Source organism: Xenopus laevis, chromosome 2S (genome assembly GCF_017654675.1).
Source record: "Xenopus laevis strain J_2021 chromosome 2S, Xenopus_laevis_v10.1, whole genome shotgun sequence".
Taxonomy (NCBI): Eukaryota; Metazoa; Chordata; class Amphibia; order Anura; family Pipidae; genus Xenopus; species Xenopus laevis.
The window spans coordinates 135781894-135802656 of NC_054374.1; the positions used below are offsets into that span (position 1 = coordinate 135781894).

At 39.5% G+C, this 20763-nt stretch overlaps 1 protein-coding gene across 5 annotated transcripts in view; it reads left to right on the forward strand.

The window, feature by feature from the left end:
- The window catches only part of hdac7.S (histone deacetylase 7 S homeolog), a 204007-nt gene that overhangs the window by 169435 nt on the left and 13809 nt on the right, over positions 1–20763 (forward strand). For 3 of the 5 annotated variants that reach the window (XM_018250116.2, XM_018250112.2, XM_018250115.2), the window contains 18 exons: positions 171–343; positions 979–1069; positions 2480–2591; positions 2704–2822; positions 4725–4847; positions 5349–5458; positions 5924–6101; positions 8119–8285; positions 8560–8769; positions 9205–9409; positions 10490–10623; positions 10921–11041; positions 11829–11878; positions 16213–16320; positions 16893–16948; positions 17096–17183; positions 19347–19466; positions 20570–20667. In XM_018250116.2, coding sequence (XP_018105605.1) covers positions 218–343; positions 979–1069; positions 2480–2591; positions 2704–2822; positions 4725–4847; positions 5349–5458; positions 5924–6101; positions 8119–8285; positions 8560–8769; positions 9205–9409; positions 10490–10623; positions 10921–11041; positions 11829–11878; positions 16213–16320; positions 16893–16948; positions 17096–17183; positions 19347–19466; positions 20570–20667 — 2216 coding nt within the window. In that variant the 5' untranslated portion in view covers positions 171–217. The remainder of the gene's footprint in view (positions 1–170; positions 344–978; positions 1070–2479; positions 2592–2703; positions 2823–4724; positions 4848–5348; positions 5459–5923; positions 6102–8118; positions 8286–8559; positions 8770–9204; positions 9410–10489; positions 10624–10920; positions 11042–11828; positions 11879–16212; positions 16321–16892; positions 16949–17095; positions 17184–19346; positions 19467–20569; positions 20668–20763) is intronic. The other 2 variants (XM_018250113.2, XM_018250114.2) reach the window with 2 other exon arrangements.

Below are 20763 nucleotides of genomic sequence, written 5' to 3' on the forward strand. Positions count from 1 at the left end.
CTAGATCAGGTTGAATTGCTCCTTGTCCACACAACCTGTATAGAAGATCTAACTCATTAATAACCAAAGGAATAGAAAGAATTATATCCCTTACCAGAAAAGCCTGTCCCTCATGTTTTAATGTTGATCGTTCTGGCCCAGCTCATATTATGGTGCCTTTTGTCTTGCAGTGGATTTGAGTGCCCCAGTCAGCACAATCTTGACTCAAGCCAATCCCATGGCATTCCAGATTGTCCATCGTCTTGGTCATCACGCTGAGCCAACACTCCTGCCCATCAAGCAGTCCAAGCAACAGCTCTTCTCAAATCTCTCCCAGCACCAGCCAGTGGAACACCAATTGCGGGTAGGTTTTTGTAAGCATTTTTGTTGTTGACCCTTGACTCTGGAAAGATAAATATGACAGTGTCATATTTTTAGCATGGTATGGTCTTTGTTATAAGTAATTAGGGGAGAACAAGGTGCTCCAGAATTAAATGTAAAGTTACTCACCAAACAGTGAAAGTGGTCCGGGTGCAGCAGCCCCAGACCCCCAGCTTTAGGGAGTGGTACAGCAGAGAATATGGAAGCAGAGCTGACCGGCACTCGAACTGAACCACAGGACCAGAGGTGTTCAGTTAAAAAATAATTTTATTTGTAGAAAAGTTCAAAATATAGCTGCATCTCCATCCACCCTACGCATTTCGCACCCCTATAGGGCACTTAGTCATATGACTATGGTCTTTGTTATACTCTTTATCTTATGGATAAATACAGATGTGCAGACAACTAGCTTTACTCTCGTAATATAAAGGGACAGCTACACCTGGAAATGTAATTTTTCTACATACATTACATAAAGGTTCATGCGTTCCAGCTGCAGGTTTGCTGAAGACTTGTCTCTACATCTGTTACTACAGCTAAAGTTTGGTGTATGGCCTTTCAATATGGTGGCTCTAACTAGAAACTTTTTTTTGTATATATGCGTGTCCTCTCTCATAGCTGGGTACGGAGCCAGCCTGTCGGAATGCAGAGCTTGTGCGACAAGAACCAAGTTTACGGCAGCTTGTGAACAAAGAAAAAGGAAAAACAAGTAAGAATCAGAAAGGTTATATAAAAAAAGAAAAATCAATGTGTTCTACTCAGTACAGTGATGCATGTGGGATATAGCTGTTAGGAAAATTCTTCAAACATTCTGAAACGTTTTCTTCATTGTTACCAGTCATCACATTCTACACACATATTTCCCCTCAAAACTGGCATCTTTCTAATCATAAGGGGCATTTCCAGGGTCTATTCTGTGCCAACATTAATTTGGTCACTTTGCTGAGTCCACTGTTACCACAAGGATGGTTGTTTACTAAAGCTTGCTGATAATAGTAGATATATGGAAACATTCATTTTATAAAGCTTTGGAACAGAGACCATCATTTACTGACATGTGACCTGTATTTAGGCCCCTACTTCCCACTACCTGAGCCAACTCAAATGGAGTCTTAATGTGATCTAATCTGCGCCACAATGTCATTTATGGGACAGATTGGTCAGGGAGTGCCACATTTTATATTCTTCCTCGTTGTTTTATTTATTATATAATGGCTCACAAGTCACCCAGTTTGCCCCCACAGTTACAAAAGCAAGGCTTTTCTGTCTGATTTGTTCTACGGGTATTGCATGCATACATTGCCTTGGTACAGGATTCTAGCATGAAAAACTAATGTTTAAATATAGGACAATTCTGCCCCCTGCTGATTTTGTATTTTTGTCATTTGAATTATTTTTCTCCTGCTCTTGCCCTTATTTCCTCCTTTATTAATCACATCCATCCAGCCAATTAAATAGTAAATGTAGCTATAAAGAGATATAAAAAGAAAACATATTCATTCTAATCACAATAACAGAATATTGAAAGTTTAAGGAAAAAATATGTTTACCCATGGAGCTCTTCCATACAGCTGTTCATGCAAGTAGTTTTGTTAACCTTATTAGTAATGACTGAATCCATGATTTGGCAGAATCCCAACACTTCTCTGCAGGGGTTGAATTTAGCTAAATTCTTAATGTTTAGCCTAATTGAATATGGACCCATAACATATGACTGGGAGTTACCATGTTGCAAGGCACCCTCCATACTTGACGCTTACCTGCTACCCTGAGGTGGCCCTCCTCTTCAAAAAAAAAAACAACTCACCAGCACTCTTTGCACATGAGTGCTTTGGAACACTTTAGAAAATGAACATAAATGGCGTCATGATGCTTGGCAAATGGTGCTCTCACTTGATGTGTTTTTGAAAAAAAAGGTCACCAGCCCAGAGTAGAATTAAATTGGCTAGAGTCACTGTGGGGTGGGTTGACTAACAACCTGACCTTTTGCTTTAAAACACTGGACAAGTGAAGGCAACTTTTCTTTTTTTTTTTTAATAAGATACAGTTTTTAAGAAATCCATTTCAGTTCTGTAAAGGCCTACTCACATCTCAGGACTGTTGTGCTCTGTTTGTGTAGATGCCATGGCCAGCCCTGCAGTGAAGCAGAAGATTTTAGAGATGATCCAGAAAAAGAAATTTGCGCCGGATCGAAAAAATATTGCGAATCACAGCACAGCGGTGCCCTACAGGTGCCTCCTTATGTTCTTTGTTCTTATGTTCTATTGTTAATCAGCCAGCTATCTGTCAGTCTATATATTGTTTAATTTGTTGTATTTGGTTTCTCCTTTTTTTTCTTTTTAGGTCTCCTGAAATTGTTGATAAAGAAGCACCCCCACCGCCATCAATCATGACTAACTTTGCTTCTCAGGTGTCTAACAACTCTTGTAACCCCTCTGAGCACTTCCCCCTACGCAGGACAGGTACTATGTCAATCATAGTTAAACTCTTTTTGGTATAATAAAATAGAAGGTTCCCCAGTGCCAAAAACCATCTGCAGTCTATAACTAGGAAGCATTTTCTCGTCTGAAGGTGGAAAGCAAGATTCTCATTGGTTGCCGAGGGTTATTAGTTCTAGAGGAATCTTTGCACCTGTAAATTACTTTTGTCTCATGGGTTCCTAGTTAATATCTGCATAATAAACACCACTCAGCGATGGATATAATACAGTGGTGCTTGAAATTTTGTGAAACCTTTTGAATTTAACATTTCTGAATATACATGATTTCATCATATTTTCACACATGTTCAAAAACTATATGAGAACCCAATTAAACAAATGAATCAATAACATAATTGTTTATTTATTGAAGACGTATCCATGTGACATATTTGTGTGTGCCAAAAGTATGTGACCCATTGCTTTCAGTAGCTAGTTCCCTTTAGGAAGCAATTACTACTGCTACTAAATGTGTCTGGTAACTGTTGATCAGTCCTGTACTTCAGCCTGGAAGAATATTAGCCAATTTTTCCTTACACGACAGCTTCATCATGTCGGTGCGCTTTCTTGCAAGAACTGCCCACTTCAGATCTTTTCAAAACATTATTATAGGATTAAGGTCAGAACTTGGAATTGGCTATTCCAAAACATTATGTTTCTTCTGCTTTTGGGAAATCAACTTGTATGTTTACAGTTGATGTCTTACGGCATGACCTACTTTCTCGTGAGCATCCGTTCATGGACAGATAACTGATACTTTGCTGCAGAGTTTGTTGGTGCACTTCAGAATTTATTGTTCTTTTCAGTGATGACAAGCCATCCTGATGCATACACAGCAATGCAGGCCCAAACCATAATACCGCAACCACCGTGTTTCACAGATGGGATAAGGGTCTTCTGCTAGATTGAAGTGTTTGCCTTTTGCCAAGAATATTTTGGCTTTTATTCTTATTGTTCTTAAGTAATATGTAGAAGGGCAGCAAAGTTCTTATTGGATAGTAGTATCTTTCTTCTTGCAACCATGCTGTTTAATTGCCTCCAATTGAACATGATCTGCCTGACAGTGGACCGGTGAGTTCAAACTCTTTAGAAATAGTTTGTAAATTTTTGCAGCCTGGCGAGCATCAAAAACTGTACTTTGGAGGTCCTCATAAATCTCCTTTGTTAAAGCAAACCTGTGTTGTTAAGACTGGGGAGATACAGATTTCTGTTTTTAACAGGGCCTCCTCCTATTGACTCAAACACCTGAATCTAATTTCCCCATCAAATGAACTGAGAATCATAGAGGTTCCCATATGTTTGCCACACAAATACGTACATTTTTGATCATTATCCTCATAAATAAATGAACACTGTGCTTTTGATTCCTTTGTTTAATCAGGTTCTCACTATCTGGTTTAAGGACTTGAAAAACAGATCACATTTTAGGTCATATTTACACAGAAATATTGAAAATGCAAAAGGGTTCAAAACGCTCAAGTACCACTGTAGGAATTTAAATATACCTGTATTTTCTTATAATAGTATCTGTCATTACCATCTGCACCCAATCTTACATGTGTATTCACAGATTTACCCACCCCTCTGCGTTTTTATTCTTATACATAAATACCCAAATGTATTTCCATCTAGTTTGGAATTTAATTGGGGTTCTTGTATGGTTTGACTTTACTTACTTTTCATGGTTGAACTGAATAACTATTTACTATTAAATATTGGGGCCATGGAAATGTCTATGAGAGCTTATTCCAACACGAAATGTCAAACACAAAAGAAAACACACAGTTTACAGACCAGTTTATCTTATCTAGCACCCAGTGCACTGTGCAATTGTATTGACACTATAGGGACATGGGCATAAGCATCTCATTTTACATCCATTCAGCCTCAGAGCCAAACCTTAAATGGCCCTGCAGACCCAAGAAGTCTGGAGAGCGGAGGAAAAACCCCCTAACCCGAAAGGAAAGTGCTCCACCTGCTGTCAGAAGGAGACCCCCAGAGACACAGGGTTAGTATAATACATTCGGTAAGGGGTGTAAATATCTCGGCATGTATTTTTGGGTGTAGTGGTGATTGAAACAAGATAACTAAATTTACTAACATCACAAAATGCTCATAATGGTTATTTCAGTGTATTTAATTAGCTTGGGTAGATCAAATCTATTTCCCTTTAAGTTAAATAAAACTTACATACTACAATATGAATCAACTATATAGACACTGTTTAAGTATGGAACACTCTATGGCATTGATAATGGTTGTAAAACAGGGGCGTTGAACCTTGGAACCATGCATCTATTGTTAATCTACAACCCTAGCCATCCTTCAAGGCTTTCAGCTGTCACAACATACTGGGAGTTGTAATTTACAGAGGCTTGCACATCAGTTTTGTAAAGCAGTCCTAGATATGAACCTCTGATCTCTGAACCTTTGAATGAATATGGTTAATGTCACCTTAGAAGGCAGTTTACTAATGAGCTATCAACATCTCTCTCTTGTCCATTTGCAGACTCCTCACCAAGCAGTAGCAGCACTCCGGTGTCAGGATGCAGTTCTCCAAATGATAGTATCCCTGCGGAAAACGGAAGCCTTTCCTCCATTCCTGGAGCTGCCTCTGAGGTATAGGAGTTCATAATCTGTCTCACGAGGCAGCAATTGATATTAATACAGTCTTGATAAGGTATATGTCCCCCCCAAGAGGCCCATTAATGAAAAGGCACAGGGATGCTCAGCTATTTCCTTACTGTTGCAGTATTCCAGAACACATATTATAACAAAGACTGAGTTGCTAAACCAGAAGTGGTCCCAGGCATAGAATAGGCCATTATTTACAGACCAAATCCTGTCTGTGCTGAGCATGCAGCTCCCATTCAGACTCTGGGCTACTGTTTCAGTGACAGGATGACATTAGACAAATGGTGGGTTGCCAAATGGAGAATCATAAGGTGACAGTTGTTTTATTTTCATAACCTTAACATGTGTCTTACTTCCTCATTACAGTGTGTACAGTTAGTATTTAAAGTATTCTTAAAATCTAGATAACATTTGTACCCATGCTTCAACATGTCTTCCCTCATCCTTCAGGGAGAAGTGAGTCGAAGGGCAGTGCCAGGTGTAGTTCATCGCACCTCATATCTAACACCGCACCCAATCTTCATGGCGCCCAGCATAGAGGGTCATGATGGCACCTCCCCCCTTGCCACCCGCTTACAGCCGCTCATCATTCTGGAACCGTCAGGTGCACACACTCCTCTTGTAGCAGGTATGCCATTCTTTGCAAGCCCATCCCCCTGCTGTGTTAGGTTTGTTGTGACTCAATAACAGATTTATCTATGTTAATTACTGCGGACATTATTTAGAAGTATCATCGTCCTTTATAAAACAGCCGCATCGGATATTCGCATGGTATTTGTTGTGTATTTTATGTGGTATAAGATGACTGGCATGGGCAGCTAGGCTGCATACTTTTTACTAAAAAGATTGATAGCCACAAATGCAAACAACCAAGTGTTTTGGAGGTTGCTGAAACCTAACAAAGTGTCCTTTCATCTCATCAAGTTACTCCCTAATGGTGTTTAAATATCTGTGCCAAAGTTTACTCTGCGTCTAGCTCTGGTACATCATAAAAAAACATCTTCTCTGCTTCTCTGGACAGTGCTAACAATTTACTAATGGGGGTATCAACATGACTGGTAGCAGTACTAACAATTTACTACTGGGGGTATCAACATGACTGGTAGCAGTACTAACAATTTACTACTGGGGATATCAATATGACTGGTAGCAGTACTAACAATTTACTACTGGGGGTATCAATATGACTGGTAGCAGTACTAACAATTTACTAATGGGGGTATCAACGTGACTGGTAACAATTCTAACAATTTACTACTGGGGGTATGAACATGACTGGTAGCAGTGCAAACAATTTACTACTGGGGGTATCAATATGACTGGTAGCATTTTGAACAATTTACTACTAGGGGTATCAACATGACTGGTAGCAGTACTAACAATTTAGTACTGGGGGTATCAACATGACTGGTAGCAGTACTAACAATTTACTACTGGGGGTATGAACATGACTGGTAGCAGTGCAAACAATTTACTACTGGGGGTATCAATATGACTGGTAGCAGTACTAACAATTTACTACTGGGGGTATCAACATGACTGGTAGCAGTTCTAACTATTTACTACTGGGGGTATCAACATGACTGGTAGCAGTACTAACAATTTACTACTTGGGGTATCAACGTGACTGGTAGCAGTTCTAACAATTTACTACTGGGGGTGTCAACATGACTGGTAGCATTTCGAACAATTTACTACTGGGGGTGTCAACATGACTGGTAGCAGTGCAAACAATTTACTACTGGGGGTATCAACATGACTGGTAGCAGTACTAACAATTTACTACTGGGGGTATGAACATGACTGGTAGCAGTGCAAACAATTTACTACTGGGGGTATCAATATGACTGGTAGCAGTTCTAACTATTTACTACTGGGGGTATCAACATGACTGGTAGCAGTACTAACAATTTACTACTTGGGGTATCAAAGTGACTGGTAGCAGTTCTAACAATTTACTACTGGGGGTGTCAACATGACTGGTAGCATTTCGAACAATTTACTACTGGGGGTGTCAACATGACTGGTAGCAGTGCAAACAATTTACTACTGGGGGTATCAACATGACTGGTAGCAGTGCTAACAATTTATCATGCAACAGTCGGTTATGGCATAGAAACCTAAAAAAGTATTATAAATAAGTGTTATAAATAGTATAAAATCACCTCTTTCACTTTCAAAATTATGTCGTTTTATAAATGTACGGCAAGAATATGCACCTTGTGCCATTTGCATTTGCTGAGCGGTTTATGCTGCCATCTTGTGACTGATAAAAATACTGCAACACCATCTTCCAAAAAAAATCTTTAATTCTTTAGAGGATGGGTGTCACATTCTGTAAGTGGAGGGGTACAAATCATTAGAAAATGTAAATGAGCACTTCTTCTAAACTATTTTATACTTATGATCAGTTATATTTAACTTTTGTATATTTTCCTCTTTCCTTTTTAGTTCTTCTTTTTGCTCTTGTTTTTGAGAGGAAACTCGAAGCTTGACTATTAAAGTGACAGTCAACATTTAATAAATATATTTGATTCGGATACTGACTCATTTTAAAGCCTGTGTGCCACAATATTGACAGTGCTTGTAATCATTGCATGTTGTGCCCTTTCTAAGTAATGCAAATGAATGTTTTATTTCTCCAGTTCAAGGCCTGGGCTCTGTTCAGTTTGCACATGCTTTCATAAGCTCCGATCACCATAAGCCTTTGAGCCGGACCCGCTCGGAACCTCTTCCTCAACAGCAGCTTCTGTATCAGCAGCATTACTCCATATTTCCTGAACATTTGAAGCAGCAGCGCCAGTTAAGTAAGGTGAGCATGGTTTGCCATTTAGATGTGTACAAACAAGCATGTGAGTGCCATGAACAAGAAAATCCTGCCACTGGGAACTCTTTGTGACCAGATAATGCATTGCATTAAAAAGATATCAGAGTCAAAGAGAAAAAACACCTAGTGGACCAAATTCTGGATTCAGACACTTTCTCTTTATTGCACTGTACACTTGGGCAGGTCTGTGCATACTTGCCACACAGGAGTTTTGTAATCTGGGTCAATGAATAGACACTAACTAAGGATTCTCCGGCAGCAGCGCTCCCAGAAAACCAGTGAAAGGCCACGCTTATCCCAGATCCCATCAGAGGAAATGGATGAGAGTTCTAGCCCCACAGCTGACTGTCCCAATGATCTGGGAGGAAATCCTACACGAGTGAGATCAGAATCACAGCGAGCTGGGCAACATGAGACTCTCAGTAGCAGCCAACAAGCAATTCAGCAACAGCACTCCTTCCATCCGCAGGTATTAATGCACCTTCTGTTCTCCTCCTGTCTTTTACCATGCCAAATGCAAGTAGGGGGCTTGGCACAAAACCACCACCTTCCTATGATACTCTAACATGATACCACCCTGATAGATGTGGATAAATCTGCTTTACTTTAGCCCTTTCCATGCCAGTGTTCTTTGATCTTGCTACACCACATGCACCCAGTAAACACAGTGTAACATAGGTCAACTCAGTAACATAAATTCCATTGCATTGCCAGTCAGCTCACTAACAGCCCAGGGCCATCACATTTACCATCCATAGCAGGCAAGTGATTAATACATTTGTTTGCGAACAATAATGCATCATTTATTTGAAACAAATCGATATATTTTAGGAAGGTTAATGTTGTTATTATGGCTACTGTAGTTTGCTTCAGGAAAACTCTTTAACACTCAGTTCCTCCATAGGCCTATTTTTATGAATCCAGCCTCCACAGACCTGGGAAACGGCCATTGGATACGCTAATGATCCCCATGATGCCAGGTGGGCATCGCCCACTTTCCCGAGCAAAGTCCTCTCCAGCCTCTGCATCTCTGCCAGCTCAAGAGCCTTCTGCCAAAGCAATGTCAATTCCAATGCCAGAACAAGCTACCAAGCCTCGCTTCACTACAGGTACCTACAGTAACACTGGTTCAGTGCAGCCTTTCATGGACAGATGCTGCATGGTTTTTTTTCACCTTCCTGCAGAAATGTGTGCAACCTTAGCATTCAAAGGAAGAGTTTAAAGTTGGACATGATCTGGGGAGCCCCAAATATAAGGTCTCAATGCAAACAGAAATACCAAAGCAGCAATTGAACTCCCTTTTTAGCCCTCAAGTGGGCTAAATTCAGCCATATGGCCCCTAGGTGGGAGAAATGAGAAGATTATAAAAGCTCATTCAGGTATATTTCAGAGGGGTCCCTTGGTGAAGCAAATATAACAGTACATGTATGTGTATATTAATACATGTTTATATGTATATATTATTAAATAATCAGGAATGTGCAGCCTCATCAAATATAAGGAGGCTGTATTTTCCATGCTTCCATCCAGAACCGCCATAAGAAATCGCAGGGCCCCATACGACAAAATTTCCTGGGCCCCCTTGGCTGCACCCACCGCAAGCCCCACCTACAGGTCCACCCTGCCCACCCCACAGGTCCGCCCCCCACCACACAGTAAAAAAACAAAAAAAATATTAGTGGCTAGGGTTCCCACATGTTAATAAAAAATAAAAAGATATTGGTGGTCAAGGCCACCCATAAAAAAACATTTGTGGCTAGGGCCCCCCCATTAAAAAATATTGGTAGCTAGGACCCCACATGAGAAAAAAAATTGGTGGACAAAATTGGTGGCCAGGGCCCCCCCCCCCACATTATGAGAAAATTGGTGGCCAGGGCCCCTTAAACGTCCATGCCTTCCCGAAGTCAGCAGCTCTCACATACAGTACGTGTTTTTATGGGCTAATGGAGACATAATAATTAAAATAACAGGTTTATAGTCTTTTGAATGCAGTTCATGTTTGGAATCATTTCTACTATCTGGTCGCTAAGTTTTTATTAGGGTAAAGTTAATTTAAATTAATTTGAAGTGAACTTCCCCTTTAATTAATGAACTGCACGTAACGCTCTCTGCTCTGTCAGCTGATGATACCTTATTTACCTCCTCAATATTAAAATATTATTTATTTTCTTTCTTTAACTTACACACAGGAATTGTGTATGACTCAGTAATGCTGAAACATCAGTGTACTTGTGGAGACAACAGCAATCACCCAGAGCATGCTGGGAGAATCCAAAGCATCTGGTCCCGCTTACAAGAGAGAGGCTTACGCAATCATTGTGAAGTAAGTGTGGATGGCTGTAGGGGTCCTGTTTTGTTAAAATGATACAACAAAGGTAATTATTTCTAAATTATATCTAAAGTGAGCATTCTGAACAATTTTACATTTATATCGGTGGTTAAATGTCCCCTTTAAAATGTGGACACACTGTAAATATGTATATTTCTGGGACTTGATGAATCTGTGGAGTGCTGGGCGGCTTTAATGGATTGAATACCCTACACCACTAACAGGATTCCACATTTCTCTTTAATTCTACATGCATGTTCCTTAATCCATGTTCCTGTCTGTATATCATAGTGTATCCGGGGGAGGAAGGCTACATTAGAGGAGCTGCAGTCTGTTCACACAGAAACCCATGTTCTACTCTATGGAACCAATCCCCTCAACAGACTCAAACTGGATAACCGCAAGCTTGCAGGTACTGCTCCCTCTTAACTTGTCCTGTCATTTATTAATCTCTGCTGTATTCAGAAGCCAAATCCTGCCCATTGGTATTTATACAACAACAGAGCAAAACAATAATTCTTCTTTCTACAGAAATTGGTTTAAATGAATTTGAAATCTGTTCCAAGGTTTACAGAACTTTGGTGCTATTAATCAGATATACATCATGCATTTCAGATAGGCGCTATGTGTTGGTCTGCCACTAGGCGGCAGTATAGTCTTATCTTTTCATTCATATTGCCGCAGTTTCTCTCCAACTTCTGAGAACTCGTGAGGATACCAGGATTTGTGGCTTGCAGCAGCTCGGGGGTTGTTAGCTTGAAGGGGCTTATAAATGAGGTATCAGGATAGAAACACTGTATTAAAGGTACAATACAGGGCCGTTACTTATTAAACTGAAATATAGCATTTTAAAATTAGAAAGCAGTACAAAATTGTTTTTGAAAAGAAAACTAGATGTCCCCTTTCTCCTGGACACAAGTGAGACCATTACTATTATATCAAATACCTGTGCTTATTATAAATGTTATTAATAGACATAGAGAAAGAGTGGGATTTTTTTACACTTGACGAGCATTGACACATTATCATCACACAGCTTTAAAAAATGGCATCATTGACATGGTGTTTGAAGTGGTGCTGTTTGGTAAATTTCAGTTTTATACTGCCCCAGAATGTGTATTACAGAATACATATACTTTAAATTGTTCTTTTGTATTGTTTACTGTGCCGAATTGACCAAAGTGGGGTTTATTTTACAGGAATTCTCTCACAAAGGATGTTTGTAATGCTGCCGTGCGGAGGACTTGGGGTACGTAGAGATATCCATCAGAAATGAAATATTCAGGCAATGCCCTGTTACCTGTATAATGCACATTGACTCAGATACATTTCACTATATAGATAATAATCCCAAAAGCACTTCCTTTTTACAGTCCTCAGAACAACAAATTCATCCTGGCTCAGTACTCCAAGCCCTGCCTTGATACACCCAACAGTGCTACCTCCATATATATGAGCTGCTTACTATACACACATGCAAAGATCTGCCTGCCCTACTCTGCCCCTGCAGTAACAGGCTCGTCCTGTAGAAGCATAAATGTACAATGCACTAAAGTTTTCCGTATAGCCCTGTTACACAAATATTTGACAAAACGGGAATCAGAACCAGTGGATTCCTCAATGAGTATCATGCCATCAGTGCTGATACTGAGCAGTTATTGGTTGGTGCTATTGCACAGTATCAGGCAGTAAAAGGGAGGACATAGTGCTGTTTAGGTGTTCGGATCTACAATATGATTGTCACGTGAACAAGTACAGGGAGCACTGCAAATTAAATCTTGTCTTCACTCTTCTCTTTTCTTAACTCAAATACAAGTCTCACATTAATTTACATTAATTACATAGTTACATAGTTAAATTGGGTTGAAAAAAAGACAAAGTCCATCAAGTTCAACCCCTCCAAATGAAAACCCAGCATCCATACACACACCCTTCTCTACTTTTACATAAATTCTTTATACCCAAACCTATACTAACTATAGAGTTTAGTATCATTAATAATTCAACCTGCCCCTTTCCAGCTGTTGTGGAACTATAATACTACTGGCCAAGGCATTTCTCCCCTCGTCTGGCCACCTTGTCTGATTGGTATTTGTGCATAGACAATTGTGCATGAGCCAATCAAATTGCTGCAGGATCCCACATCGGCTAATGAGCTTTAGGGTCACATGAGGAGACACATAGGCTACAATGAAAAGTCACCTTTGGGCGACTATTGAAAATGCATCGCCGCATGTGCTTTAGCGCAGGTGACTTTTCATTGTAGCCTATGGGAAAACAAGCTGAGGCAGTTCGGGGAGATTTTCACTCAGAAGACAAGGCGATTAGTCGCCAGGCGACAAAATCTCCCCGAATCTCCTTGTATGGACTAACCCTTAGAGTGTTTTTTGTTGTTTTTTTTTATATAGGCAACCTAAGCTGTTGCTCCAGGCACAGGTCCTTGGGAGAACATAGAGAAAATACAGTCTTTGCTAAAATTTTAATAACATCAACAACTTTTAGGGGGTTATTTATCAAAACCCGAATTTACCTCAGTATTTTCTGCTACAAACTTTGATCAAATCCGCTCGGGTTTTTTACGCTTATTTATTATTACATTTTCCTGAAAATTTGCTTTGCGGGAAAAAAATTCGATTTTCACGATCTTTTCATCTGATTTTCACGAATTTCACGATTTTTTCGGAATTTTTACCCGAAATCTTCAGGGTATTGCACAAAAACCCAGCGCACATCAAAAAATCATTGGGACTTCTCGCATTGACTTATATGCAACCTGGACAGGTCTGAGATGCCGGATTTTCAGATTCAGACTTTTCCATCCTCAGGGTTTAGTAAATTCCAAACAAATCGTGATTTTTTAAAAGTAAGATTTTATAAAAGAAGATCACAAATTTTTTCGTAATTTTTGCATTAGGAGTTTAGTAGATAACCCCCTTAGCGTTCAGTGGATGTTAAGAGCTATTCTTCAATAACTGTTTCAACATTACTGACACATCTTCTGTTGCTGTACACAATATCCCACAATTACAGCCCCTTCCTCTGGCAACAACTTGCCTCATAATACACACTATAACACAGTTGCAGCTTCTTCACTGACACCATCTGTCTTAGTTATACTGACTATCCCATAGTTAAAGCCTCTACTCAGAAAAGAGGTACCTCACATACTCACAAGTGCTGCTGTATTGGCACCCTTTGAGTGTGGACCCAGTGAGATCTCCTGAGCCAAGTTATATGATTAGGTAGATCACCAATAACGGTTCTTCTGTAGATTATCCTTCAGGGGTATCCTGTGTCAACACCTCAAATTACATGATCAAAGAAATATGGCAGAATGCAGGACAAATCCAAGTCATTAAACTTTGACTGCAAAGTGCTTTATTGGGGAAGTAGGTGCTCCACTACATGTTTCGTGCTAGGCCCTTTATGTCTAACCCGAAGCATGAAGTGGAGCATCTACTTTGCCACTAAAGCACTTTGCGAAGTCAAAGTTTACTGCCTTGGTTTTGTCCTGCATTCTCCCATATTTCTTAGATCTCCTGAGCCTACATGTTAGGTGGCCATACATGGGCAGATTAAAGCTGCCGATATCGGTCCTTTAAGACTAATTCAGCATCTTATCTGCCCTTGTATATGGGGGCTTCCGACGGGACTTCCCGATCAATATCTGCCCACGATATCACCACAATATCGGGAAGGTTTCATTTTTCCCGGCACTCGACCTGTTGGAGCCCATTGCTCCTTGTTGTAATCTGATCGTTCGGCCCCAGGGGAAGAGAATATCCAAATATTCTTTCCCCTGTGTTCCTCTTAATAAATGGGTTGATCTCCCTTCAGTGGGGGCTCCATTATTTTTTCTAGTTGCCTCTGGCTAATGCCCTGCCATATACCCAGGTATTCGTATGTGTCACCACAAAATTGTTTCCTTCTAGAAAGGTGTCTTCTGGGATTTTCTTGCCTAAAAGTGTCAGCACTGTCTCTTCTCAGGAAGACACATCAGGCAAAATGGCTGAAATCCACAGGCATTAGCATCTTACACCCCTGCACAGCACTGCCCCTCTGCACTGCAGCATGTCTCTACTCTGATTCACCCAACTTGAGCAGTATGTCAGGCAATCTAAACCTCAGGGGATGATTGAGTTAAGGCCTCACACATGGGTTTGATTATCCCAGAATCCCCCAGGTTTTTCCGTGTCTCCTTTGTTATTTCCCTGGCGCTGACGCGATTCTGATGAAAACAAGATGTTTCACGGGAAATGAAAGAAGAAGAAGAAAAAAGGAGAAAAAAAAGATAAAATAAATTCCTTTCCAGTGCGTTTATTCTTAAAAACAAACCATAATTGAGATCAGAGGCACAAGCAGGCATAGGCTTTTGGGCTTTAGCCTCACCCAAAATCATTAAGTGTTTTATACATATGCACATTAAAGTTCTGAGCTTGCGCTCGCGAGCCTGCTAATACGCTTAGACATCCGAGGATTCCTTTGCCAGATGTATTAAACTCCCTCAGGTACTTGTAATGACCTACAGAAGATACATGCCTATTAACAGATCCATGTAGATGTTACTCAATGATCTGAAATGACATTTTGGGAATGTGTTAGTGTGGCCTTATATCTATAATTATGTCCTGTACTGTGTTACATTTATATATCAAGAAGTTGTATTATAATGATATTATTATATGTCATTGTGCAAGGGAGCATACGCTGGGCTCATGTAACAAAAGGCGAGCAAAAATGGTTATTAGATGGTTACTAAAAAAAAGGCCAAATGCTACATATGTTGTCCTGCAACTTAATTATTCTCCTGTGCCTTAGGCAACAATGTAAATTTAAGCATTTAATGTAAAGTCACAAAGTCCATACTAGGTCTAGTAACCCATAGTAACCAGTTTAAATGTTTACTTTTTTCCCCAAATCTTTTATTTATCTTTTTTCAAGGAGGTTAAAGGGGATACAGGCGGGGGGAGAAAAGCATGAACATTTTATGCAAACAAGGTTACTTTATACAAATAAAAGCAAGAGCTGACATCAAGTCATTACTATATTATACCTGTTTGTTGGAAATAAAGAGAATAAATTAAAAAAAAAAACGAAATCACATCATAATATGTCTGAATAAATTACTCTATAAATGAGTTAGATAGTCAAGAGTGCGGATATATATAAATAAAATTAAATATTTAACCTTATCTTAAGGGTAGTGATGGGCGAATTTATTCGCCAGGCGCAAATTTGCGGTAAATTTCCGCATTTGCCATCGGTGAATAAATTTGCGAAATTACCGTCAAAATTCATCGGATTTTCGCCTGCGTCAAAAATCAAAGGCGCCAATTGACTTTAATGTGCGTCAAATTGTTGCCGGCCTCAGATTTGTCGCTGGCGTCCAAAAAATGTTGATGCGGCGTCAAAATTCACATTTAGAAATTTCTTCGCCGTTTAGCGAATTTCGCTGGAAATTCACTAATTTTTCAGCGAACATAGGGATATAAATCGTATACAAACCATGCACAAGGGCAAATGGATACAGTTATTTACCCCTAGAATCTCCAATGTCTTACCCACTTATAATTCCTCTCCCAGGTGGACAGTGATACCATCTGGAATGAACTCCACTCCTCCAATGCAGCACGCTGGGCAGCAGGCAGTGTCATTGATCTGGCATTTAAAGTTGCCAGCCGAGAGCTGAAGGTAAGATACGCTTGTCCCATCAATTAAGTTGCATGTTGTATGAGCTAGATGATTATGACATTTACTCTCTTTGTACAGTGATTTACATTAAAGGCACAATGCACCCCACAATGTTCCATAGAGCTTGCAATCTTTATCAGTCTTTATGAGTACATAAGGCAAAAATATACAATGATTGCCCAAGGTCATAAGGATCAAATAATAAACCCCAAGGTAACTTCTAATACCTTCATATTTTATAGTATGGGGTACATTATCTCATTATTACACGCAAGTTTCAGTGAGTCATGTGTCATGACATCACTAAGCATTAATTATAACTGATATATGACATTTATTTCTATAATTCCTGTAGGTTTTTTTAAAGCACTTTTTCTATTTATTACTCCTAAAAAAAATTGCATGCCTGTTATAAAAGATCTTAACTATCCTTAACTATCTTATCCTATAGCAAATAGTTATAGGATAATGGCTGAAGACAGAATCTACACAAGGTGTCAAAGGTTGCAATTTAGAAAATAAAAAAATTCTCTGAAATTTTAGCAAACGAGTCCTTTCTTTATTTTATGCAGAATGGCTTTGCGTTAGTGAGACCCCCAGGACATCATGCAGACCCCTCAACGGCAATGTAAGAAAAGTATTTTGTTTGACCTTCATCTGAACATCAGTGTGTTATGCGTCTATGAGTTTATTAATCAGTTCTGTACATGGAGCTGATCATTACACAGTGCGACAGCAGAGGAGTGTATACTGATGGACTTTATTTTCCCTATAGGGGGTTCTGCTTCTTTAACTCAGTGGCCATTGCAGCAAAACAACTGCAACTAAGACACGATGTGAGAAAGATCCTCATTGTGGACTGGGTAAGTGCACTAAGCAATAGAACCATGTCTTTGTATTGAGGCTGCTATTTTATAGAGCCTACCAAAATGAAATGTAAGCAGAGTGTGTTAATGCATTGCTCTGCAATAGCTTACTATACAATAGCTTAGAGTTCTGAAAACCTTTTTTATTTACTATTTTCTTTTCTTTTAGATAACCTGTTAGCCATATCATAGATGCGTAAACGGAGCTGAACTGAATATTATTTTACTGAAACAGGAAGCTTCTCTGCTCAGTTCTAACATTCATGTGTCAGGAACAGTAGAACTAAGTAGGGAAGCATCTGTAAATGAACTATAAAAACTGTAAATACCATGAAATCTTAAAAAAGTAATATTGCAAATTGTAGAAGCGTACTCTGGCCAGTTTTATGTGAAGTTATACAAAGGGCATCCGTTTTAAACCAATAATCTAAAGGGTTATGTAACAGTTCTGTTACAGTTTGTTAGCAAAGGTGTGTCGAAAGAGTTAACCATGAGATTATCCTGTAATTAAGGGGTTACAGTAAATAAAAGCATGGGCAAAAAGTATCAGCGATATAGTAGTTAATTTTGTTCAGTTTAGCAACACGTCACTGGTTGCTAAGCCTTTACTAGACTTTATAAAACAAAGTAGGGCACATTTATAAACACTGGGCATATTTGCACCTGGGCAGTAACCCATAACAGCCAATCAGTGATTAGATTTCTCCAGCCAGCTGCAAGGAAAACAATGAAAGCAAACATCTGATTGGTTGCTGTGGGTAACTGCCCAGGTGCAAATGAGCCCAGTGTTTATATATGACTCCCAGTGTTTCTTACAACCATCGATGTTCGCTGTTCTTAACGTAGAAGGAATGCAGGGAAAATACCTGAATTGAAAATGTTTATTTTGTGGTTCCGCTTTCCTTTGGAAGAGTATTGCATTTTTCTGAAGACTTGGCACTTGGGCAGTGCATTGTGGTTTTCTGTTAATAGCACTTAAAGTAATGGGTTTGTCTGTTTGGCATGTCATTTACTAAACCCTAAAGTAGTTTCACCCTGGGTGTGGAAATGAAGTGTGGCTCCACTTGCACTACCCCCCCCCCAAGGTCATGGGAATGAAGCATAGTTGTTTTCGTGCTGCATATATTTGGAGGTGAAATTGCATGAGTTTGGACTTTTTGCTGTGTTTTGGATCTGTGGTTACGGTTGGATAAAGCTGTGCATTGGTTGTGAGTAAGATGTGGTTCATTTGGTTTGGAGCTGTCAATGATTTGGGTTTTCAGCTGTTAATTCCAGCATGGCTTCCCTATTGTCATGGTTTCATATTTAATTGGAGAGAGTTCCATGGTCTCCTTACCTTGATATATTGTAGCCCTGCTTTCTGAGGACTAATGTCCATGTAGATCTGAAGGCTGTTCTTCTAATGCAATAACCTGGATATCAGAATTTGTGTAATTTTCAGGCTTTCACTCAGTTAGAGGGCTACCATATCTTCTTAAGAGAGTTCATGATATGGACAGCTTTCTTTAATGCCTTCTTAATTCTATGCTCCTTTGTGGTTTGACTAAATCACTTATGGTTTGGCATGGTTGATATCTGGTAGAAGGGTGGTTTTGAACATCTGACTTATGGTTGCCACAATTCGCTCTAGAAGTTGGGGACCTTATGTTTTGAAGCATATTTTGTCCTTGTGTTTTGTTTTTGTCCGACAATTTATATTAGTTTTCAACAATACAATCATTATATTGGTTTAAAATGGTCTAGAAAGATCATTGCAGGTATACTCATTGAGTTAAACAAAATAAAATACACACAAAAAAACACAAAATAAACAAACAAAGGTAGTAACCTGTATTACATCTGTATGTCTCTCAGGCTAGTTACAATACATATAAACTGTATATAAACTAGATTTTGACTTTAGACATCTATAGTTTGTGAGCTTCCAAAACAGTTCACCCCCCCCCTAAACTCCTCTGCACAGTTTTTTTCCTATTCTAACTTGTTGGTCACCTCTCTTTGTACTTGGGTAATACTAGGGACATCTTGTATTTTTCCAGTTTCTAGCAATCAAAAGTCTGCAAGCGTTTAGTATTTGGAAAGTCAGAAATTCTAAATTCTTGTTTGGAAGTTTTCCATAAAGGTCCTTGTGATTGATGAACAAATAATTTTTCCCCTCAGGATGTACACCACGGAAACGGAACACAACGAGTATTTTACACGGACCCTAACGTGCTGTATATCTCTTTGCATCGACATGATGATGGCAACTTTTTCCCGGGCAGTGGAGCAGCTGATGAGGTGACTGAAGAATTTCCAGATCTGCCAATATTTTGAGACTGTAACATTGTAGAAGTGTTACATTCCAATAGCAGCATGGTGACACCGGCTGTCTGTCACACAGTAGTGATGCATAGTTTTCATGGTAAACCTAAGGCTTGCTCTAATAGCAGCCATGTGTCACCATTAAAAGTCTATAAAAGAATCTAGAACTGACATTCCAGATCATGTGCAAGTTCTACAACAGAAGGGACTCTGGGGGGTGAAGGGCTAAGAGGATTTTGCATTGTAAACACTTTATCATCATCACTTTGATATTCTGAGGAACAAAGGATTTTGTGAGAAAAAGGGAGGGAAGATGCAGAACAGATGGGGAAATATGCGTTCCTGCTCGAAATAACTCCTTTGAAACCAATGTTATAAAAATGATGGACAGAATGCTTGAATTTCATCATTTTATGCCTACAGAGAGAACTTTTATCTCTTGGGCTGTTAACACTTAAACTACACGAGAAGCCAAGATTAAACTGCAGATCTACCAAACCAATAACACTGGATGAGATGGAGAGTTTTGATCTTGATGTAACCCATTCACTAAGAATGAGAGGGGGGTCGTGATTTCCTTACTTAACTTTCCGGTTTAACGGTTAAAGGAGCCTTTAAGCTCTGCAATATCAGTATAAAGAAAGAAATGGAGCTCTTATAAATGAAGTCTCTGCAAAGCCAAGCCCAAACAACAGGCCCCAAATGCTGCTGACTTTACCTAGCATCTCCCTATATACAAAGCCAATATACCATAGAGAGGACCTTAGAGACCCAAGTGTCCAATACCTAGAAGACCTTTCATCAGATAGAAGGGCTTATGATAACGGAAATATGAGCACGTGATAATAAGTGCATTTGTGGGAGACCTTGTGGGTAATGGATGTAGTAACAAGACAAATAGACTTTATCAGACATAGTGGCCTAGTATTTTACCACTCTTTACAGAGATCTGCTAAATGCTTTTTCCCTGACCTTTTCATTGGTCACCATCTCTTCATTTTTAAACTCATGCAAATATTATTAAGGTGGTCATTTGGAAAGAAAGGGAGCTTTAAACATGTGACTGTTCTTTGTTTTAGGTTGGTGCTGGGAATGGTGAAGGTTTCAATGTCAATGTTGCATGGACAGGCGGTTTGGAGCCTCCAATGGGGGATGTGGAATACCTCACAGCTTTTCGGTAAGCCTTCGTGTTGCTGTCTTGCCTCCCACTGTCCTTCCTGCTTCCTTTTTCCAGATTTCCCACTTCCTCTTTTCTGCTCCCACTTTTCACTCC